The sequence below is a fragment of the Neodiprion virginianus genome, chromosome 2 (assembly GCF_021901495.1).
Source record: "Neodiprion virginianus isolate iyNeoVirg1 chromosome 2, iyNeoVirg1.1, whole genome shotgun sequence".
NCBI lineage: Eukaryota > Metazoa > Arthropoda > Insecta > Hymenoptera > Diprionidae > Neodiprion > Neodiprion virginianus.
The window spans coordinates 17,073,047-17,088,689 of record NC_060878.1 but is presented as its reverse complement, the minus strand read 5'-3'; the positions used below and the strand labels follow the sequence as shown (position 1 = coordinate 17,088,689).

At 34.8% G+C, this 15,643-nt stretch overlaps 3 protein-coding genes and 1 long non-coding RNA gene across 5 annotated transcripts in view; 1 reads left to right on the top strand and 3 right to left on the bottom strand.

Moving 5' to 3' along the window:
• Positions 1 to 15,643, bottom strand: part of LOC124299309 (uncharacterized) — a 68,207-nt gene that overhangs the window by 26,127 nt on the left and 26,437 nt on the right. The window lies entirely within an intron of this gene.
• LOC124299311 (uncharacterized) lies at positions 327 to 1,634 on the bottom strand. Its single transcript, XR_006906976.1, has 2 exons — positions 1,437 to 1,634; positions 327 to 1,091 (listed from the first exon to the last, which is right to left on the bottom strand). It is a non-coding gene; the product is annotated as an uncharacterized LOC124299311 (long non-coding RNA).
• LOC124299282 (serine/threonine-protein kinase grp) lies at positions 2,987 to 10,629 on the top strand. Of its 2 annotated transcripts, XM_046752397.1 has the most exons (8): positions 2,987 to 3,211; positions 3,411 to 3,537; positions 7,063 to 7,286; positions 7,924 to 8,244; positions 8,397 to 8,597; positions 9,450 to 9,697; positions 9,798 to 9,929; positions 10,097 to 10,629. In XM_046752397.1, exons 2-8 carry the CDS (start codon positions 3,476 to 3,478, stop codon positions 10,325 to 10,327), a joined length of 1,419 nt encoding a protein of 472 aa, XP_046608353.1. In that variant the 5' UTR covers positions 2,987 to 3,211; positions 3,411 to 3,475; the 3' UTR covers positions 10,328 to 10,629. The 2 variants fall into 2 exon arrangements, with proteins under 2 accessions (XP_046608353.1, XP_046608352.1); XM_046752396.1 differs by having other exon boundaries at positions 2,987 to 3,537.
• On the bottom strand, positions 10,389 to 14,462 carry LOC124299293 (nuclear inhibitor of protein phosphatase 1). Its single transcript, XM_046752422.1, has 6 exons — positions 14,276 to 14,462; positions 14,065 to 14,125; positions 13,624 to 13,777; positions 12,727 to 12,947; positions 12,251 to 12,454; positions 10,389 to 11,752 (listed from the first exon to the last, which is right to left on the bottom strand). The coding sequence occupies exons 1-6, from the start codon at positions 14,302 to 14,304 to the stop codon at positions 11,378 to 11,380; spliced, it is 1,044 nt and encodes a 347-aa protein (XP_046608378.1). The 5' UTR covers positions 14,305 to 14,462; the 3' UTR covers positions 10,389 to 11,377.

Genomic DNA, 15,643 nt, shown 5'->3' with positions numbered 1-15,643 from the left:
GGTGTTCATGATCTCTGCATTAGATATTCACCTTTAGTACATCCATGTATCAAGGTAATTGAACAATAATTTAAGAATATTTAAAGTCATTCGCTTTCTCAGCAAGATTGATGCACGTACCCAGATTGTTTATACATGTATTCTAGGATTTCAAAAGATTATCGTATAAATAATCTACAATTATTTTGAATTTTGAAAAAGGTCAAGTTGTGATGAATGATACGTTAATGTATCTCAGGTGTGATCTGTTTTCTGATAAAATTGAAATATTTCGAAAAAGCCACTAATTACAGGAGTGAAATGTTTAAAATGAAATTTCATTTTTCAGAATAATTGGTAAAACAAAATTTTTTTATGGTAATTTGCACTACCACATTTTATTATGTTCATTTGGGCTCCTCACAGTGTGCATTGACTGAAGACATGATTTATTAAAAAGTAAGACACGTGTGCTAACTGTACAGATAAATGGCCAAAGACCTCACGTGATAAACATTAATTAATGTATGAATATGACTGAGTGCTTCAATCCCAACACTTTCAGTTCATTTTCTCGGACAGACGCGAACACGTAAACGAATTGTCATATTGTTAATATTTCAGGGACTTACCAACGTTTGACGCTATATTAGACTAAGAGCTGGGGACCGTTTTACTTACGTCACTTCATAAATAATATTTCCGTCTTGCCATACCTCTTAATATCGCTGATAATTCATTCGAAAATCTGCCTGGCCTCCAGTACTGGAGTGCGCGACGGGATGGGCACAGCGAATTAAACAAAATCAATTGAAAAACAGCATTTTATAAGTGCTAGTTTTTGGTGTGACAGCAGGGGATGATTTTCTAATTGTAGGTTGAATAGTAAAAATAGCAAACCGTTTCGGTACTGACAAAATGGTGGCAGACAGGAATAAAGATACGCGAAAATGTGTTCAACTTACATGATACCACAAGGGCTGAAATAAAAATTAATATTTATAGAAAGTCATCCAAATTCTATGTCGAAACGGGTAGACCAAAATCTTATCCCGAACACCCTGCCAGACGACGATGAAGAGCAGTAAATCCGTGCAAATTTAGTCCAAGAGCTAGAACAGATAAAATAGGTTCATAATGCAACCTTCTACAGAATTGATCTTTTCTTGTTGGAAAATGTTCAGGGGTATCCCATGAATATGAATTCAAGTTCGAATGACTGGGGAGAGCTTCCTTCCAGGATGGCGCAAAGTATCTCGACCATGTACTTTTTGGTCCTTGAAATGCCGGAAATGTGGAAATAATAATGCATGTCAAAAAAATACGTTTTTCGACGATTTTCATGATATAAGTAAGTTTCCTGAGTTCCACTACGAAAGAGTTTTGCATCGGCGAAATTCGAACCCTTTCCGTTCATTTGTTTACTTGATATAGGAAAAAAAGGGGTGCTACATAACCTTCAAAATCCAGTGTTACGTAGTGGGTGGTATCAATCTCTGGTGGTATTCTCGTTAGATTCTACGGTCATGGGTTATGTTATGTTTATTGAGATTGAGTTTGTATCGCGCTTGGCCGACTATGGTGCTGTAGGTTTCTGTGTTGCCAATATAATTGTCTAGTGTAAAAAATTAGCCGTCTCCGATGCATTGTCCTCAAGTGTACTCTGGGCACATTTTTGTAACCAGCACTCTGCGGCTAAGTGAGCCTGGGGCCATGATAAGCCATGTTGGCGATTCGGTAGCGTCTTTATCGCTAGAGGTAGTTTATTTATAGTAATACCCAGGTAGCATTCTGTCGCAAGTTCGTGATTTGACCGTCACATGTGCGCATGCATGACCCTGCCGGCAGGCTAGTATCTGTCTGTTTCCGCATTGTAAAAAGACCACGCATGCTACCTTCTAGCAGGTGCCTGTCGCAGAAAATGCATGATTCATACATGCTTCGCCAGGATCGGCTTTGTGGAAGGTATGAAATAATATGTGGAAAAAATATCCAAATTACACAGATGATATGAAGGAATTCGACAATGTAAGACTATGGATAGTACGGTAAAAAATTTCGGTAAATCACAAATCGAAATAAATACATATGTTCTTATAAAGTGCGTGGAAAGAATAATATAGTCAGAAAAATATAACCTAAAGCTTTACCAATGGAAAAATAAGGATATAAGTACCTAGATGGATATAAAAAAGCAGTCGGATCTCTATAACAAACGCATCTGATTTCATGAAATATAACTACAAAACTGTACTTACCGTATCAAATAATATGAAGTGATGTATATAATAATTGGTTTATATGCCTCAGTAAGTAAAAACATGCATCAGTCGCGTGTTTCCCGCTGTTTGCTGCCAAATTTGTTACACAAATATAATTCAATCTGAAACCGGGGTTTTGCGTATTTATTCGCATAAAACATAAACGACACTAGCACGTGCAAGTTTCGGTTCAGGCTGCAGCTCGACATCGTGCGTAGAATTACAGTAATCGTGTCGTCAATATATTGTAGCGAGTGACATTCGACTGACCCGCATGGTTTATCTCTAAGATCTGTTCTGCAGAAACTTGCATCAACCTTGCACAATTCTGCCGCAAAGTGCTGCCGAACACGGTCTTGCATGATCGGATGCTGCATGAAATGCTACCTGGGTATAGAGTGCGTTCCGAAACTAGCCGGCTGCGTTAAGAAATCCTTAGGACAGAGTCAGAGTTACTCACGAACTCGGCAGCGCAAAAGAGATAAAAGGTGCGTAACAGCACTGGGAGTTAATTTCGGAAGTCTTCGATCAGCAACCGATCTTTCCTACACTGAGGTTCCTAGTTATTAGAGTAACTAGAGTAACTACCAGCCATCTTGGTCACTATATTTTTCGCACTAACAGGAAATATTTCTTGAAGTTGACACTCTATAATAGGACGTAGCTTAATGGCTTCGGTATTCGCAAGTTCGCTTAGCAGCCGATCGCGGCTCTGTTTTAAATCGATTGACAGAAGCAGGGAGACATCGGTCCAGCAGCCATATTAAACTTTCTACGATCAGTTTCTGTTCTATGCTTCCCTTCCTCGTAAAAGGAGCAATGGATTCGCCGTTTTGCAATCGATTTCCTTGCTATTGGTGTTAAAATATGATACGTTCACAAACGCATAGCGCTGTTTAACTGCCGCTAACACCATAATCACCTGTAACAACGGGAATGTAAAATTCGGCTCGAAGATCGACTCTCTAACGGTTTACCCTGTTTATTTTATCACCCTTACCACGTGTTTTCCTAGTTTCTGTCACAATTTAGAAGCTTGAAGTGAACTTTTCGTAATAGTTGGTCCCTTTTTATCGGCATCAGCGGCACCTCTTAGCGATTATTATCCATCAAAGAGTACCCTCGTCGTTCGTTCGACAACAGCGATCACAAAGAAATTTCATTCGGCAGGATCGGAAATGACAACGATATTGATTCTTTGTCTGTAACGAAGAAAGAGGAATGCGAGAAACACGATGTCGGACTTCGTGGAAGGTTGGACTTTAGGGCACACTCTGGGGGAGGGGGCCTACGGCGAGTGAGTATTCATAATTATTTTTCCTCGTTAATCACTGCTTACGCTTTTATTTTCACTCTCTGTTACATCCCGCCTCTTTCATCTGTTAGAAATCACATTGCGTTTAGCGTTTGAAACAGATCTCACATATTTAAAGGATGAATCGGGCATCATTGTAATTAAAATCGAGACGGGAGACAAAACCATTATAAACATCTCCAGTATTATTTGGCCCATGATGATAAACACGGATAAAACATCGTCCCTACAACCTGATAGAAATGATTTGAGTACATTCAAGTACCACAAGCCAAGATATACCAACGATTCGAGGAAAAGTTTTATAATTATCACATTTGAAGTGATCAATCTCTGATATTTTTCTGAAACTTAGATCAGTTGAACTCGAACGAAATCGATTAAAGTCATTTGAAATTGACTTAAATGGTTGAATTTGATATGAAAATCTCTTAAAAATCACCATGAAACCACTTTAAAATTTGCTGAAATCATATGAAATCATATTAAAAAAAATTACTTCGATATTGCATCAAGATCCTTCAAAACTATATGAATTTTTCTTAAAATTGCTTTCAAATGATTCGATTCACACCCAGATCTTCGTAATCACAATACGCACGAGGCCTGCACTCGCAATAATGACTTACTGGAATGTATGGAATCTTTTTAAGAGTTTTATACAGTGTGGTGTTTTAATCATCCCATGTGAATATCTGAGAAATGCAAACAGATGTTTTATTTAAAACTTTGAGTGCTACAAGAGGGAAAAAAGATGTTGATATGAATCGAGTTTTGGATTGTGTTTTTTTGTTGAGATTTTGTAAGTAACATCTAATTTTAAATAGAGAGTTTGTATTTTGGATATGAGCAACTAATATCAAGATCAAAGACAAGTTTAAGGTCACAGATTTTTTTTCTCTCTTTCTTTACTTCAGCCTCAAATATTCATTGTCTCTCACCATTGCTGATAAGTTTCTTTACGGACACAAAATTGGTAAGTTCGTAACGATGCAACTAATAATTCTTTATAATTATGAAATGGATCGTAAATTATGATTGCAAACTTTATAAGGTAAGCAATAATTAAAATAGAATATATTGGAAAAGAAATTTCCATGAAAGAAAAATCATATTTTTTTGAATAAAGTATTTTTCTCGTATCTCTATTTGTATCGTAGCTACGATACTAAAGAGTAAAATTATTTTCATAACTTACAAATATTTGAATATACGTATGTTTCCAATATCTGAACAAACAATTTGGGTAGCAACTTTATTTTAAATCAAAATTAAAATACCAGTTGATATACAAAAATCACCAATTCTTAGAGAAACCATTGAATCTCGATTTGGAGTACGAATAGAAAATTTAATTACCAGTGTTTGAAATTAATCCTCGAATCAATCCGTCTGTGAAAATTCATTTAATTTACATGTAACACCTATGTTAACCTAAATCTAAAAGCATTAGATATGAAAATAACGAATGAAAACTTGTATTTTTGCAAATACACAGGGTGGAGGGAAAATGTAAAAAGATTAGAGAAAAGAGGGTCACAATATTAAATATTCATAAAACCAAAAGTCCATTTTATAGAAATTTAAAATTTAGAATATCAAAGTATAGAAAAGTCAAAATGTAGACAGGTAATGTACATAAAAAACCAAAATATGGAATCGTTAGAATTCTGATATATTCATTCCCAGCCGTCATAAAATTGATTCAAAATGAAATATAATGGACATGTAAAAAAGTTATTTAAAAAATCGATGATGTGAAATTGTACGAAATTTCATCAAATCCCGTATTCATCACGAAATTATTTTGAAATCAACATGAAACCCCGTGAATTATGAAGTTGAAGTTCGTAAATTTATTGTAACGATGCGTGTTTATGAAAAATCGTTACTTGACACCTTCAGGATTGCCTGAAATTTAGTAAAGCACAATAAACAAAATACATTAATATTTTAAAAAACCAGCACATTGAAAGTCATTCTAAAATTGAGCAACAATGAAATCTCCTGATGTTTCGTTACAGTAACATTACAAACTTCAGCTTCTTTATGAATTCATCTGAAATCAATTCAAAATGGAAGATTTCTGAATTGTTTTTTACACAATTCTCGGAAATCGTGTTGGCAAGCAAAATAAGCACAAAACATTAGAATTGAATGAAAAAACACAGGAGTTTACTCATTTGAACATTCCAATTATAAGAATCCTTTCTCATATTATTGATATCTTGACTTGCGTAAATCAAAACCCATTAGATTCATTTTTATTACATAGTACAGAGCTTGTTTAATTCGTATGTACCATAATTTGGTAAATTGCAATGCTGGAAATATTTTTAAATGGGTCGTCCTCTCTTAACTTTTGATTTGTAATCTACATCAGTTATTTGCGTCGCCAGAATCGATTTATAAGGTATTATAGTCATCATTCACACTTTCCACATATTCTCAATTTTCTGTTACACATCATGTGACCATTATAAATTTTTCGGTGAATCGTATCTCTCACCAGTTTCCTCTGAGTCGTTGGGAATTCCAGAGTGCAGAGTTCAAATGGACTCAAATAAACGTTTCATGATATTCTTTCTTGCTTTCATTTTACTCAAGATATAAAATATTTTTTAAGTTTTGTATGCCACTCGATTGTATTGTGCTAAAAATGAAGTCAATTTGAGGTTCTGTCCTTTAGGTAAAAATTATTTGTTTAGAATCGATTTGATTAGATTTATAATTTGATTAGAATAGATTCTTCCAAATTGTTGATTTCCTTCTGAATATCTAAAAAATTATTCTTTATATGCCTGGATTACAAAAGATTCTGATTCATTTATTTTAAAGTCGGCATTATGAATATTAAAATTGGCATATCAAGATCGTGATAAAAAATTAACAATTATTCCCAGTTTGTACTTAAATTTATTTTTTTTTTTTCAATTCTTTTTTCTCGATGCGGCCTCAAAACATGAACACATTTGGTACAATTTTTATATGAAACCTGCAACAAATTCAGAAATTTTCGTGGCAAAATCCAAATTTTAAAGTGTATGTAGCCAATGAACACAGCATCGCGCTTATTTTATTCTAGAAAAAGTGAAAAGCACAAAATTTCAACCGCGCGATGATGTTACTTTCTTTACAGATAATTTTATACGGTATTGAAATTCAACCCAGTTAATAACTAAGAGCGAAACGACACCAGTGAGAAAGAAACTCATACAATGAACTATGTCGTCTTGAAAACATCTTTTGTCTTGAAAATGAAAGAAAACTCATTCACAATGTAGAATCAAAAGTTGTTCAATTATATTTGCATCAAAATGTGTGGAACGAGATTCAAGAACCCATTTTCAGTTCATTGGGTGTTTAAAATACCACGTAACTTGATCTTTTTTCACTAAACGATTCTGCAGATTATTAAAGTTGTTTTGTACGGTATTGCGATGGTTTCTCGTAATGTCGTTTGGAAAATATTTCACGTTCAAAGTTTTTACTTTCCGATCTTTGTAGGGTAAAACTGGTGATCAACAGAGCGTCGGGAGAAGCTGTAGCGATGAAAATGATCGACTTAGAAAAGCACCCAGATGCTCGGCAGAATGTTCGCAAGGAAACTACCATCCATCGAATGTTATCAAATCCGCATATTATTCATTACTTTGGACAACGTAGCGAGCCTGCAATGGAATATATATTCTTAGAATACGCAGCTGGAGGAGAACTATTTGACCGCATCGGTAATACATTATATCTGTTATTTACATGCAAAACTCTTCAAACTGCTTTTTATAGCTAATTTTTTGTAAAATGAGAACTTTATTTTGTTTTTATAAAGTTGATGATTGTAAATCAGGAAAGAACTTGAAAATTGTAAAGAAATCTAGGGTAATATCATTAGACTTTGGGAAACATATTTGTGCAAGTCAAAAATTAGTGCAATAAAGTTTTGAAATCAAGGAATAGAATTTTTCAGCACTCAACACAGCACAGCGATTCACCGTTTTAAATTCTAGTCATGAAACATACAAAGGAAACGTATATTCGAAAAAACTAATGCAAAAAGTTTTTCTTGAACTCTGTGACAATGGATATAGAAAAGTATGAGGCTGAACTTGGTAACTTTAATGCAAAACATTGGGACAAAACATCATTCTTTCGCGATTTTATAGTGACTGTAAATTAGTTAAGTTTTCAAAATATGAATACGTGTTGTCTTATTATGATTTTCTAGATTTCAAACATTCCTGCAATTGTGAAATAACGATTTTCCGAAACGTTAGTCATTACAATAATATTACTAACTTCAGCCTCATGTTTCAGTCTCGTTATTTTCACATAAACTTTCTTTGTCTATTTGTAATTTTGTTGATATAGAACCGGACATAGGAATGCCTATATGGGAAGCTCAGAAGTACTTCAAACAATTAATATCTGCAGTTGAATACCTGCACAGCAGAGGTGTGGCGCATAGGGACCTGAAACCAGAGAACTTGCTTCTCGACGATAATGACAATCTGAAAGTAACCGATTTTGGTATGGCAACGGTGTATAGATTGAATGGCAGAGAACGCTGCTTGGACAAGAGATGCGGAACTTTGCCGTACATGGCTCCTGAAGTACTAGATCGGCCGTATCATGCAGAACCCGCGGATATCTGGTCTTGCGGAATTATCCTTGTCGCCATGTTAGCCGGAGGTAAATTGACCAGTTATGAAAAATGCACTTGATAGTTTGGAGAGGAAAAAATTTTTTTAAACCATACCCTCACCGGTTTTCTCTTATCATTCATATTTCTAATGCTTAACTTACACTCCTTAGTTTCTAAATGGTCCGTATATGAAATATAGAACTGCCATGGGATCAGCCCTTGGCAGAGTGTCCTGAATATATAGCGTGGAAGGAGGGAAAACTTACGCTCACGCCTTGGAGTAAACTGGACAATACTTCACTTTCGCTAGCCAAAAAAGTTCTCAATCATTTACCGTCGACAAGGTTTACTTTGAAACAAATCAAGGAACATCATTGGATGCTTGCTAAATACCACGAAGGTGAGAAAGACTGTAATTCATTAGTCGTTCGAGTTGTAAAAGTTTATTTTTAAGTGAATTGAATACAATATTACTTGTATGACTTTACATTGACTGGATTTGAAGAAAGCAGCAGGAAAACTAATCCGGTGTTTCCTCAGTCAGGTACTGAGTGACTCTGAGTAAATAGTCTATACTCAAAGCAACTCGGTACCCAACTATGTGAACACTTTATACTTCGGCCTATAGAGCTACTCATTGTTAATTGTTGACTGTTGTGCACAAAGTAAGTAACTCGCAATGTCTGGAATCAACTATTTATTTAATTTAGACTTATTAATATTTTTAAACATTATTAACTGATCGAAGACACCTGTGCAATGACTCTGACTGTTATATTTTTAGCTGGCATGAATCATCGTTTGTTTTTTCAGTGAGTTGCGATACCATGAAGGAAGATTTCAAATAGCTATTGCCTTTTCTTTGGTGATACAGCTGTATGATTTCAATTAAAGATCATAAAGCTAGATTACCAAAGCAAAGAACATCGGCTTACTCAACCAATTCTTTGGATTATCCGCCATCACGTTGATCTGCACAGTTCAGAAGAAGAAAATCGAATTTCTGTTGTCCTGTCTTTGGTTATCTAGCTGTATGACTTTTCTACTTCATAAAGCTAGAATACCGAAGTCAGGACGACAGCTAAGATCGTCTAATTGTCCTCCTTGCAAATCCAGAGCTAAACACTCTGACTAATTCGCTAAATCATCGATACAGAGATTAAATTACCATCATTTTGATTGTTAATAAATTGATAATAATTTGAGCATGACACAATTCAAAAGAATTTACATATCGATTGTGGGATTGCAGATGGGAAATTGGTGGGAAGTGACGTGGTGGATGGAAATATACCAAAGCGACGGTGTTCAGCGAATGGCAACAATGTGTCTAGATTCTGTTTGTCGCAACCTGAGATGCCCGGTATTGAAATAAACAAGACGGACTGTATGAACTTTGAACAAAGGCCAGGATTTTCTTTTTCCCAGCCTACAGACGTAGAGGATTTATTGCTATGCACGCCATTACAAACCACTCAACATACGCAGAGCGCAAGTCAGGTGAGAAAGTCGACAAAATGTTTCATTTTTAAAGTTATAGAAAAACTGTAATTTCAGAAAACCATCCTTGAATTAATTGAAATTTTTTATTATCTGACAGAACACCTTTCAAAAATTAGCACGCCGTATGACTAGATTTTTCGTAAAAATGGACGGTGACAACTTTGCAAAGAAGCTGTTATCTGTTTTGGAAAATGAGGGATACACGTGTCGAGTCAGCGAAGTTGGTGTTGTAAGTTATTGCACTACTCTAAATAAACCTTTTGGTAACTTGGGTCAAGTTTGAGATAAAAGTTAAAAATTACACTGATCATAGATGACCTACAAATTCTAACAAATCGCATCACAAGAAATTTTTTTCATCAAAATAATTGAAATTCTGCTAATATCTTCTTTCAGATCACAGTTGCAACTGTTGATAGACGGAAAATGCCTCTTGTTTTCAAAGCAAATATCGTTGATATGGATGGGAAAATACTCGTAGACTTTAGATTGTCCAAAGGATGCGGTATCGAGTTCAAGCGAAGATTTGTTAAGATCAAAACTGATCTTGGAGACTTTGTTTCCAAAAGTACGGTTTCGTGGCCCATTGCTATTGCGAAACACGACATTGTGTCACAATCATGCTAGATTGACAAAGTAATTTTATACTAACAATATTCAATAATATACATTCTATTTTTCTACTGAATTTAAAATTTGATCTTTAATATTATACTCTTGATTATTTGGAGCTAGAATTCAACTTGGGTTTGTAACATTGAAAATCTACATAACAGCTGTATGGAATAGCAATGGATTAAAGTTGATTTCTGACGAGGTTTATTGAATAAAAAACGAGACAATCGTTCCTCTTACTGTCTTTATACACTTAACAATAGATATGAAAAATTTGTATTGAACATTTTGATGAATGTACTGATGAACAATGATGACTGACGCTGATTGCAAATTTACCTTTCACTTGTTACTTCGATATATTATTATGAATTCAATACTTTGCTCCTTGACACTGAATTTCAGAATAAACGCAAATTACATCACACGTCTATTATATCACAAAATGTATACTTCTCATTAATTTTTAAAATATATTTACCTGAAATAGGAAAATTCGTATTATTTCAACAATTATTTACCTCCGAAAGGTCCAAAGGAGATTTCAGTACGAAATATTACGCTATATTTGATTACTCTATTAAATCCGTTTAAAGACGAGTGGAACTTAAAATTGTCGACAGATCAATTATTTATCTCTTATTACTTTATTTACATATTTCACTTCACCGACGACGATACAATCATGGTTTATATTTGAATAGGAAATTTTTGTTGAAAACTTGGACGATATCACGCAAATATATTAAACCTCATCAGGTAAATAGTTCACGAATTTAGTCTGTATTCTTAAGATAGCTATTCCAGATTGGTGACAGCAGAATTCATTTGGACAATTAGTTTCAGTACTGTAAAGGTATCCAGATTTATAAAGTTCGCAATTCTACATTAAGAATTTTAAAATCGGATTTATTATTGCGAATTACTTAGTCGTGTGCATGTTCTAGAAAAATATAATTTCAAATTAGTTGCTTTATCCTTTTGAGAAGGTCTTTCGGATACAGGAGAATCGATAGTTTATAACCGCTGATCTGAGATAGCTGGATTCCGTTAAGTCTATAATTATACCAAAAGAGTAGGCATCGGTTTTTTCCCGGGCCAAGCTTCCTTTGCGTACTTTTTTTTCTTAGGCTCTAATGAATGTGGCTCCGAAGATCCTGATATATCTGGAATGTGGGGCACCTCTGTTTGCATTTGGTGCGGCGCCATTTCTACCTCGGGAGCCGGGTTTGGTAAAGCTATACCAAGGCGAGAAGTCAGTGATGTCAGTGCTGTAGAAAACGGGTTACTAGACATCGACGAATGTGCGTTAGAGAACTGTTCTGGAGGTAAATCATGGTAGAGTTGTGGCATAACAGAACTTGGCTGAAGATGTTTCATCATATTGTGATGATTTTCCTCCGATAACGATATAAGGCCACCCTCCATGCGCATTCGCTAAAAGAAGAAAATATTAACAAATACTAATTAATCTCGACGACAATGAACTGAAAAGGCTGTTTGATTGGTCAATCGACAAAAAGAATAATTGAAAGGGTGAACGATTCCATTAATCGAAGTCTGATTAAATGCGCAGCCCTAATTACTACTATCAAATATTTTATTCTATTAGTTCCATTTATAGTAGGTAAGCATTACAAAATCGAGAACACAACTCGCCAAGAAAAAGTCTGAATTTTTTTAGGAACTTTTTTGTTGAAGCGCAAGGTATCCAGTGCAAGCACTACATTCCTAGTTAGAAAGAGATGGATATTAACCGCAACTACCTCCATCTCCCTCGCACTTGCACAACACAATTTCAGCACCATATGCACAGTCCATACTCTGTGTTTACGCTTATATTAACGTGAAGAGAAATTTGGAAGTCTCTTTTCTCCTTTTATCTTTGATTGATCGTTGGGAACTTAGGAAGTGATACCAAGGAGATTGACTTACTTTACTGGGAACAACAGTCGTTTGTACAAGATTCCGAAATCTACCAACAGATGGATCGACATCTTCAGGATTAATAACTTCCTCGTCGTCGTTGAATGTGATGCCCTTCTTTTTTCTCTTTCTCGTCGCTTTATGAACGTCATCATCCGTTATTCCCAACATCGAGATGCGTCTGTTATGGGCTGTATTAAATTCCGTCAAATTCTGTAGGAGTAAATTTTGAATTAGAAGCATGCTTAGTTATGACATTCAAAAGTTCAACTGCATTTCACGAACCATATCTTTATATACCGTATCGGTCAAGATTCTGAAATAATTCTATAAATACGTAGAACGATAATTGATTATGATATAACCAAAGTTCAAAATGCGTTAGTTATACAGCAAAAAAATTTTTCAATAACCTTAAAAAACGTAGAAGTAATACAAACTTCATGTCTACTATTCACTAAAGATTATTATTTGGCATATCTTACATCAAGCTCAGTTTCAGTCTCCGGAAGCCCAAGTAAGCCACCGGCGTCATTATCTTCGGAAGATTTTTCTAGTTCTTCAATTATCGGTCTTGCCCCAGATTGTGGTCTCTCTCGAATAATGTAGTATCTTGTGGATGCGCCAAAATGAAAAGTACTGTCGATTGGTAACTGAGTCGGTTTGTTGGGATCTAGCCGCATATTTCCAATGTAAGTCCCATGTGCTGCAATTGAAAATTGTTAAGGCAAATTAATGAAGTAAAAGCTGAAGGTGGTTGGTTGACCAAAAATATATACTTTTCATTCATTTTATTACGAGATAGTCAGTCGTAATTTCTTTAGATATGCAAACAGAAAATGCTACAATTATAAACGAAAGCTTGGATATCGATGCTTTGTTTCAAATTGCTGCAATTTAATTAAAAGTGTAGTAGGTTCGTTTTCACTCTAGAATGGCTCATTCCACTAGGACATGTTTCTGGGATTTCCACAAACTCATAGAAATACTTTTTTTAAAATCATGTTGGCATTGCTAAACATTTAACTTTACAAAATTGCGCAGATATTAATTGTGATCAAAAAATTACAATATTGAATTGACTACTAAAAAACAATAATCTTCTGAAAGGCCATCATAGAGCGAATTTGAACCTGTTAGATTTTTAACTGTTTCGAAGTTATTTTAAATGAAGCATTGATATTGAAGATTTTATTTGAAATTCCAGGATTTTCAATTTTCGCTTTTTTAATGAAACCTTTGTAGTTTACGAATATAATAGGTTAATACATTCACCATGCACGACTATCTCATGATAAAATTTAAAACAACTATTGATTTGGACAATGGAACTCCTGAAATTATCAATACATGACATAATTAACACCATATGTGATACTCACTGCTACCAAGATCTACTAGAAACGCTCTGTTCAAATGCTTGTGGTAAACTAATGCTGCATGAACTCGGGAACACGAGGCATGATCAATGCAGAAGTCGTTCATTTGCTGGTTGCGGCCGAATAAATAGCACTTCTTTTCGTCCACCATCAATTTCTGGGAAGAGTTTAATTCATTTATAGAGTGATATACTTCTCAGTGGCTCTAAGAGTCTCAAATGGCGTTATTCGTCAGTGATATAGTGAATATGGTGGCTAAAACCACAAGAATAGAGAAATCCTGCTGCGAAAAGAACTAATATTTGTATAATAATCAAAGAAAGCTTTTATAAACAAAAAAGTTGTTGAGTTTACCGGTTTCTTTAAAAACGTGAGAATCGACACTTCTTGAGAAGTAAATTACTGAAACACTAAATTCTTCTAGTAGGCGAATAAGGATATTACCTGGATTAGTTTATCATCCTTTAATACATCCAAATGCAAACCAACCGGAGGTTTGCCAGCCCTGAAAACATAACCTGTTTACAATGTTTGTCATTCTGGTGTTTTGGGTCGGAAGATGCTTGTTATGAAAAATATTTTAGCTCAAACCATTCGTAATTCGGATACTATTGTATGAATTCCTATAATGTAATAATTTCTCGTAATAACATACCAGCTAGGTACTTCGTAATGATTCGCCATTATCTGTCATTTAGGTTGCGTACTTTTAATAAAACATCTATAACCTCAGTCTTCCTACGAATTTAGTAACCATTCTTAATTTCAAAGGAGATAAAGCGAATTTCTGACAAAAATATTTCGGGAAACAAACAAGGGCTGAGTCGATTACAGATTTTTAAGTCGACATTAAAAATAGCTCGGCAAGAACACGAATTAATAGAAAACAACTAATCAGTAGCTAGCTTCAAAAGGCGAAATACTCGGTAGGTAAGGGTAGAGTCCTTACAACCTGCAGCGACCACTGAACTCTAGTACTATATAGAGTTGGCCTGCGACATTCGAATGTCTTAAAAAATTTTATGCCAAAAAATTTCTCCCCAATTGCTTTTAATTGCTCTCTATTCTTTATTGTTTGCTCCCATGCGGTTTTAGAGAAAATCCTAAAAAACGTTGCAGGTACCGTGAGTGGGTAACATTTCCAGTAAAATGGCGCCATATTCAAACAAATATTGGTGCCCAAACGTTCTTTATTCCACCGAAACAGGATAAACCTTATACTGTACATGCTCTAAGGGATGAGCTTTGAGCTGCTCCTTAATTACTCCTTGTTACTGTATTATTTTGATAAATTGCTTCTGCATCGTTTGCGAATGAATCAGAAACAAATGAAAAGAGGGTTTTCTCAAGGCGAAGTATGGTCGAATTCACTTTGATATATCTCTTAGACGAATTGAGGTGCGAATAATCTAATAATTTCTCCGCAAACCTTGCAGTTTGCTCCTTTATAGTTTTCGTTAATACTGGAAAAACAACGATGCATCTGACTTGTAGGTTATGTGGACGAGCGGTGAATTCGAAATTGTAACGAAACAAAAAGATGCCGATGCACTCCACTAAGACTGGATAAAATTAGTAAAAATTACCAAATACATTACTCAAAAAAGTATCTTTAACTACCGATTCTATAGTATAAAATGCAGAAAATTCTGCTTCAATGCAAAAATAATTCGATCGGTAAGAGTAGTCAGTCAATGATGAAATCTGTCCACACAAAAATGGAATTATACACGGTATATGTATCGTATCAAGTTATTTAATATTCTATAAATACAATTTACACGGAATAAATATTGTATCGCATTATGTAATATTCTAACCAAACAAGTGTGATGATAATAAAAATTAATGTGCTGTTTAGGTGATTATGTACACATCAATTTTTCTATGCTGCATATTTCTCGGAGGGTTCACCGGAGATTGAGGCGGGCGTTGACCGCGTTGGCTGAAGTTCAGCGTTTATGGAAAATAACAGTTTTCAGTCAACGACTTTAGTCAACGAGCCAGATTATCTATATAAATA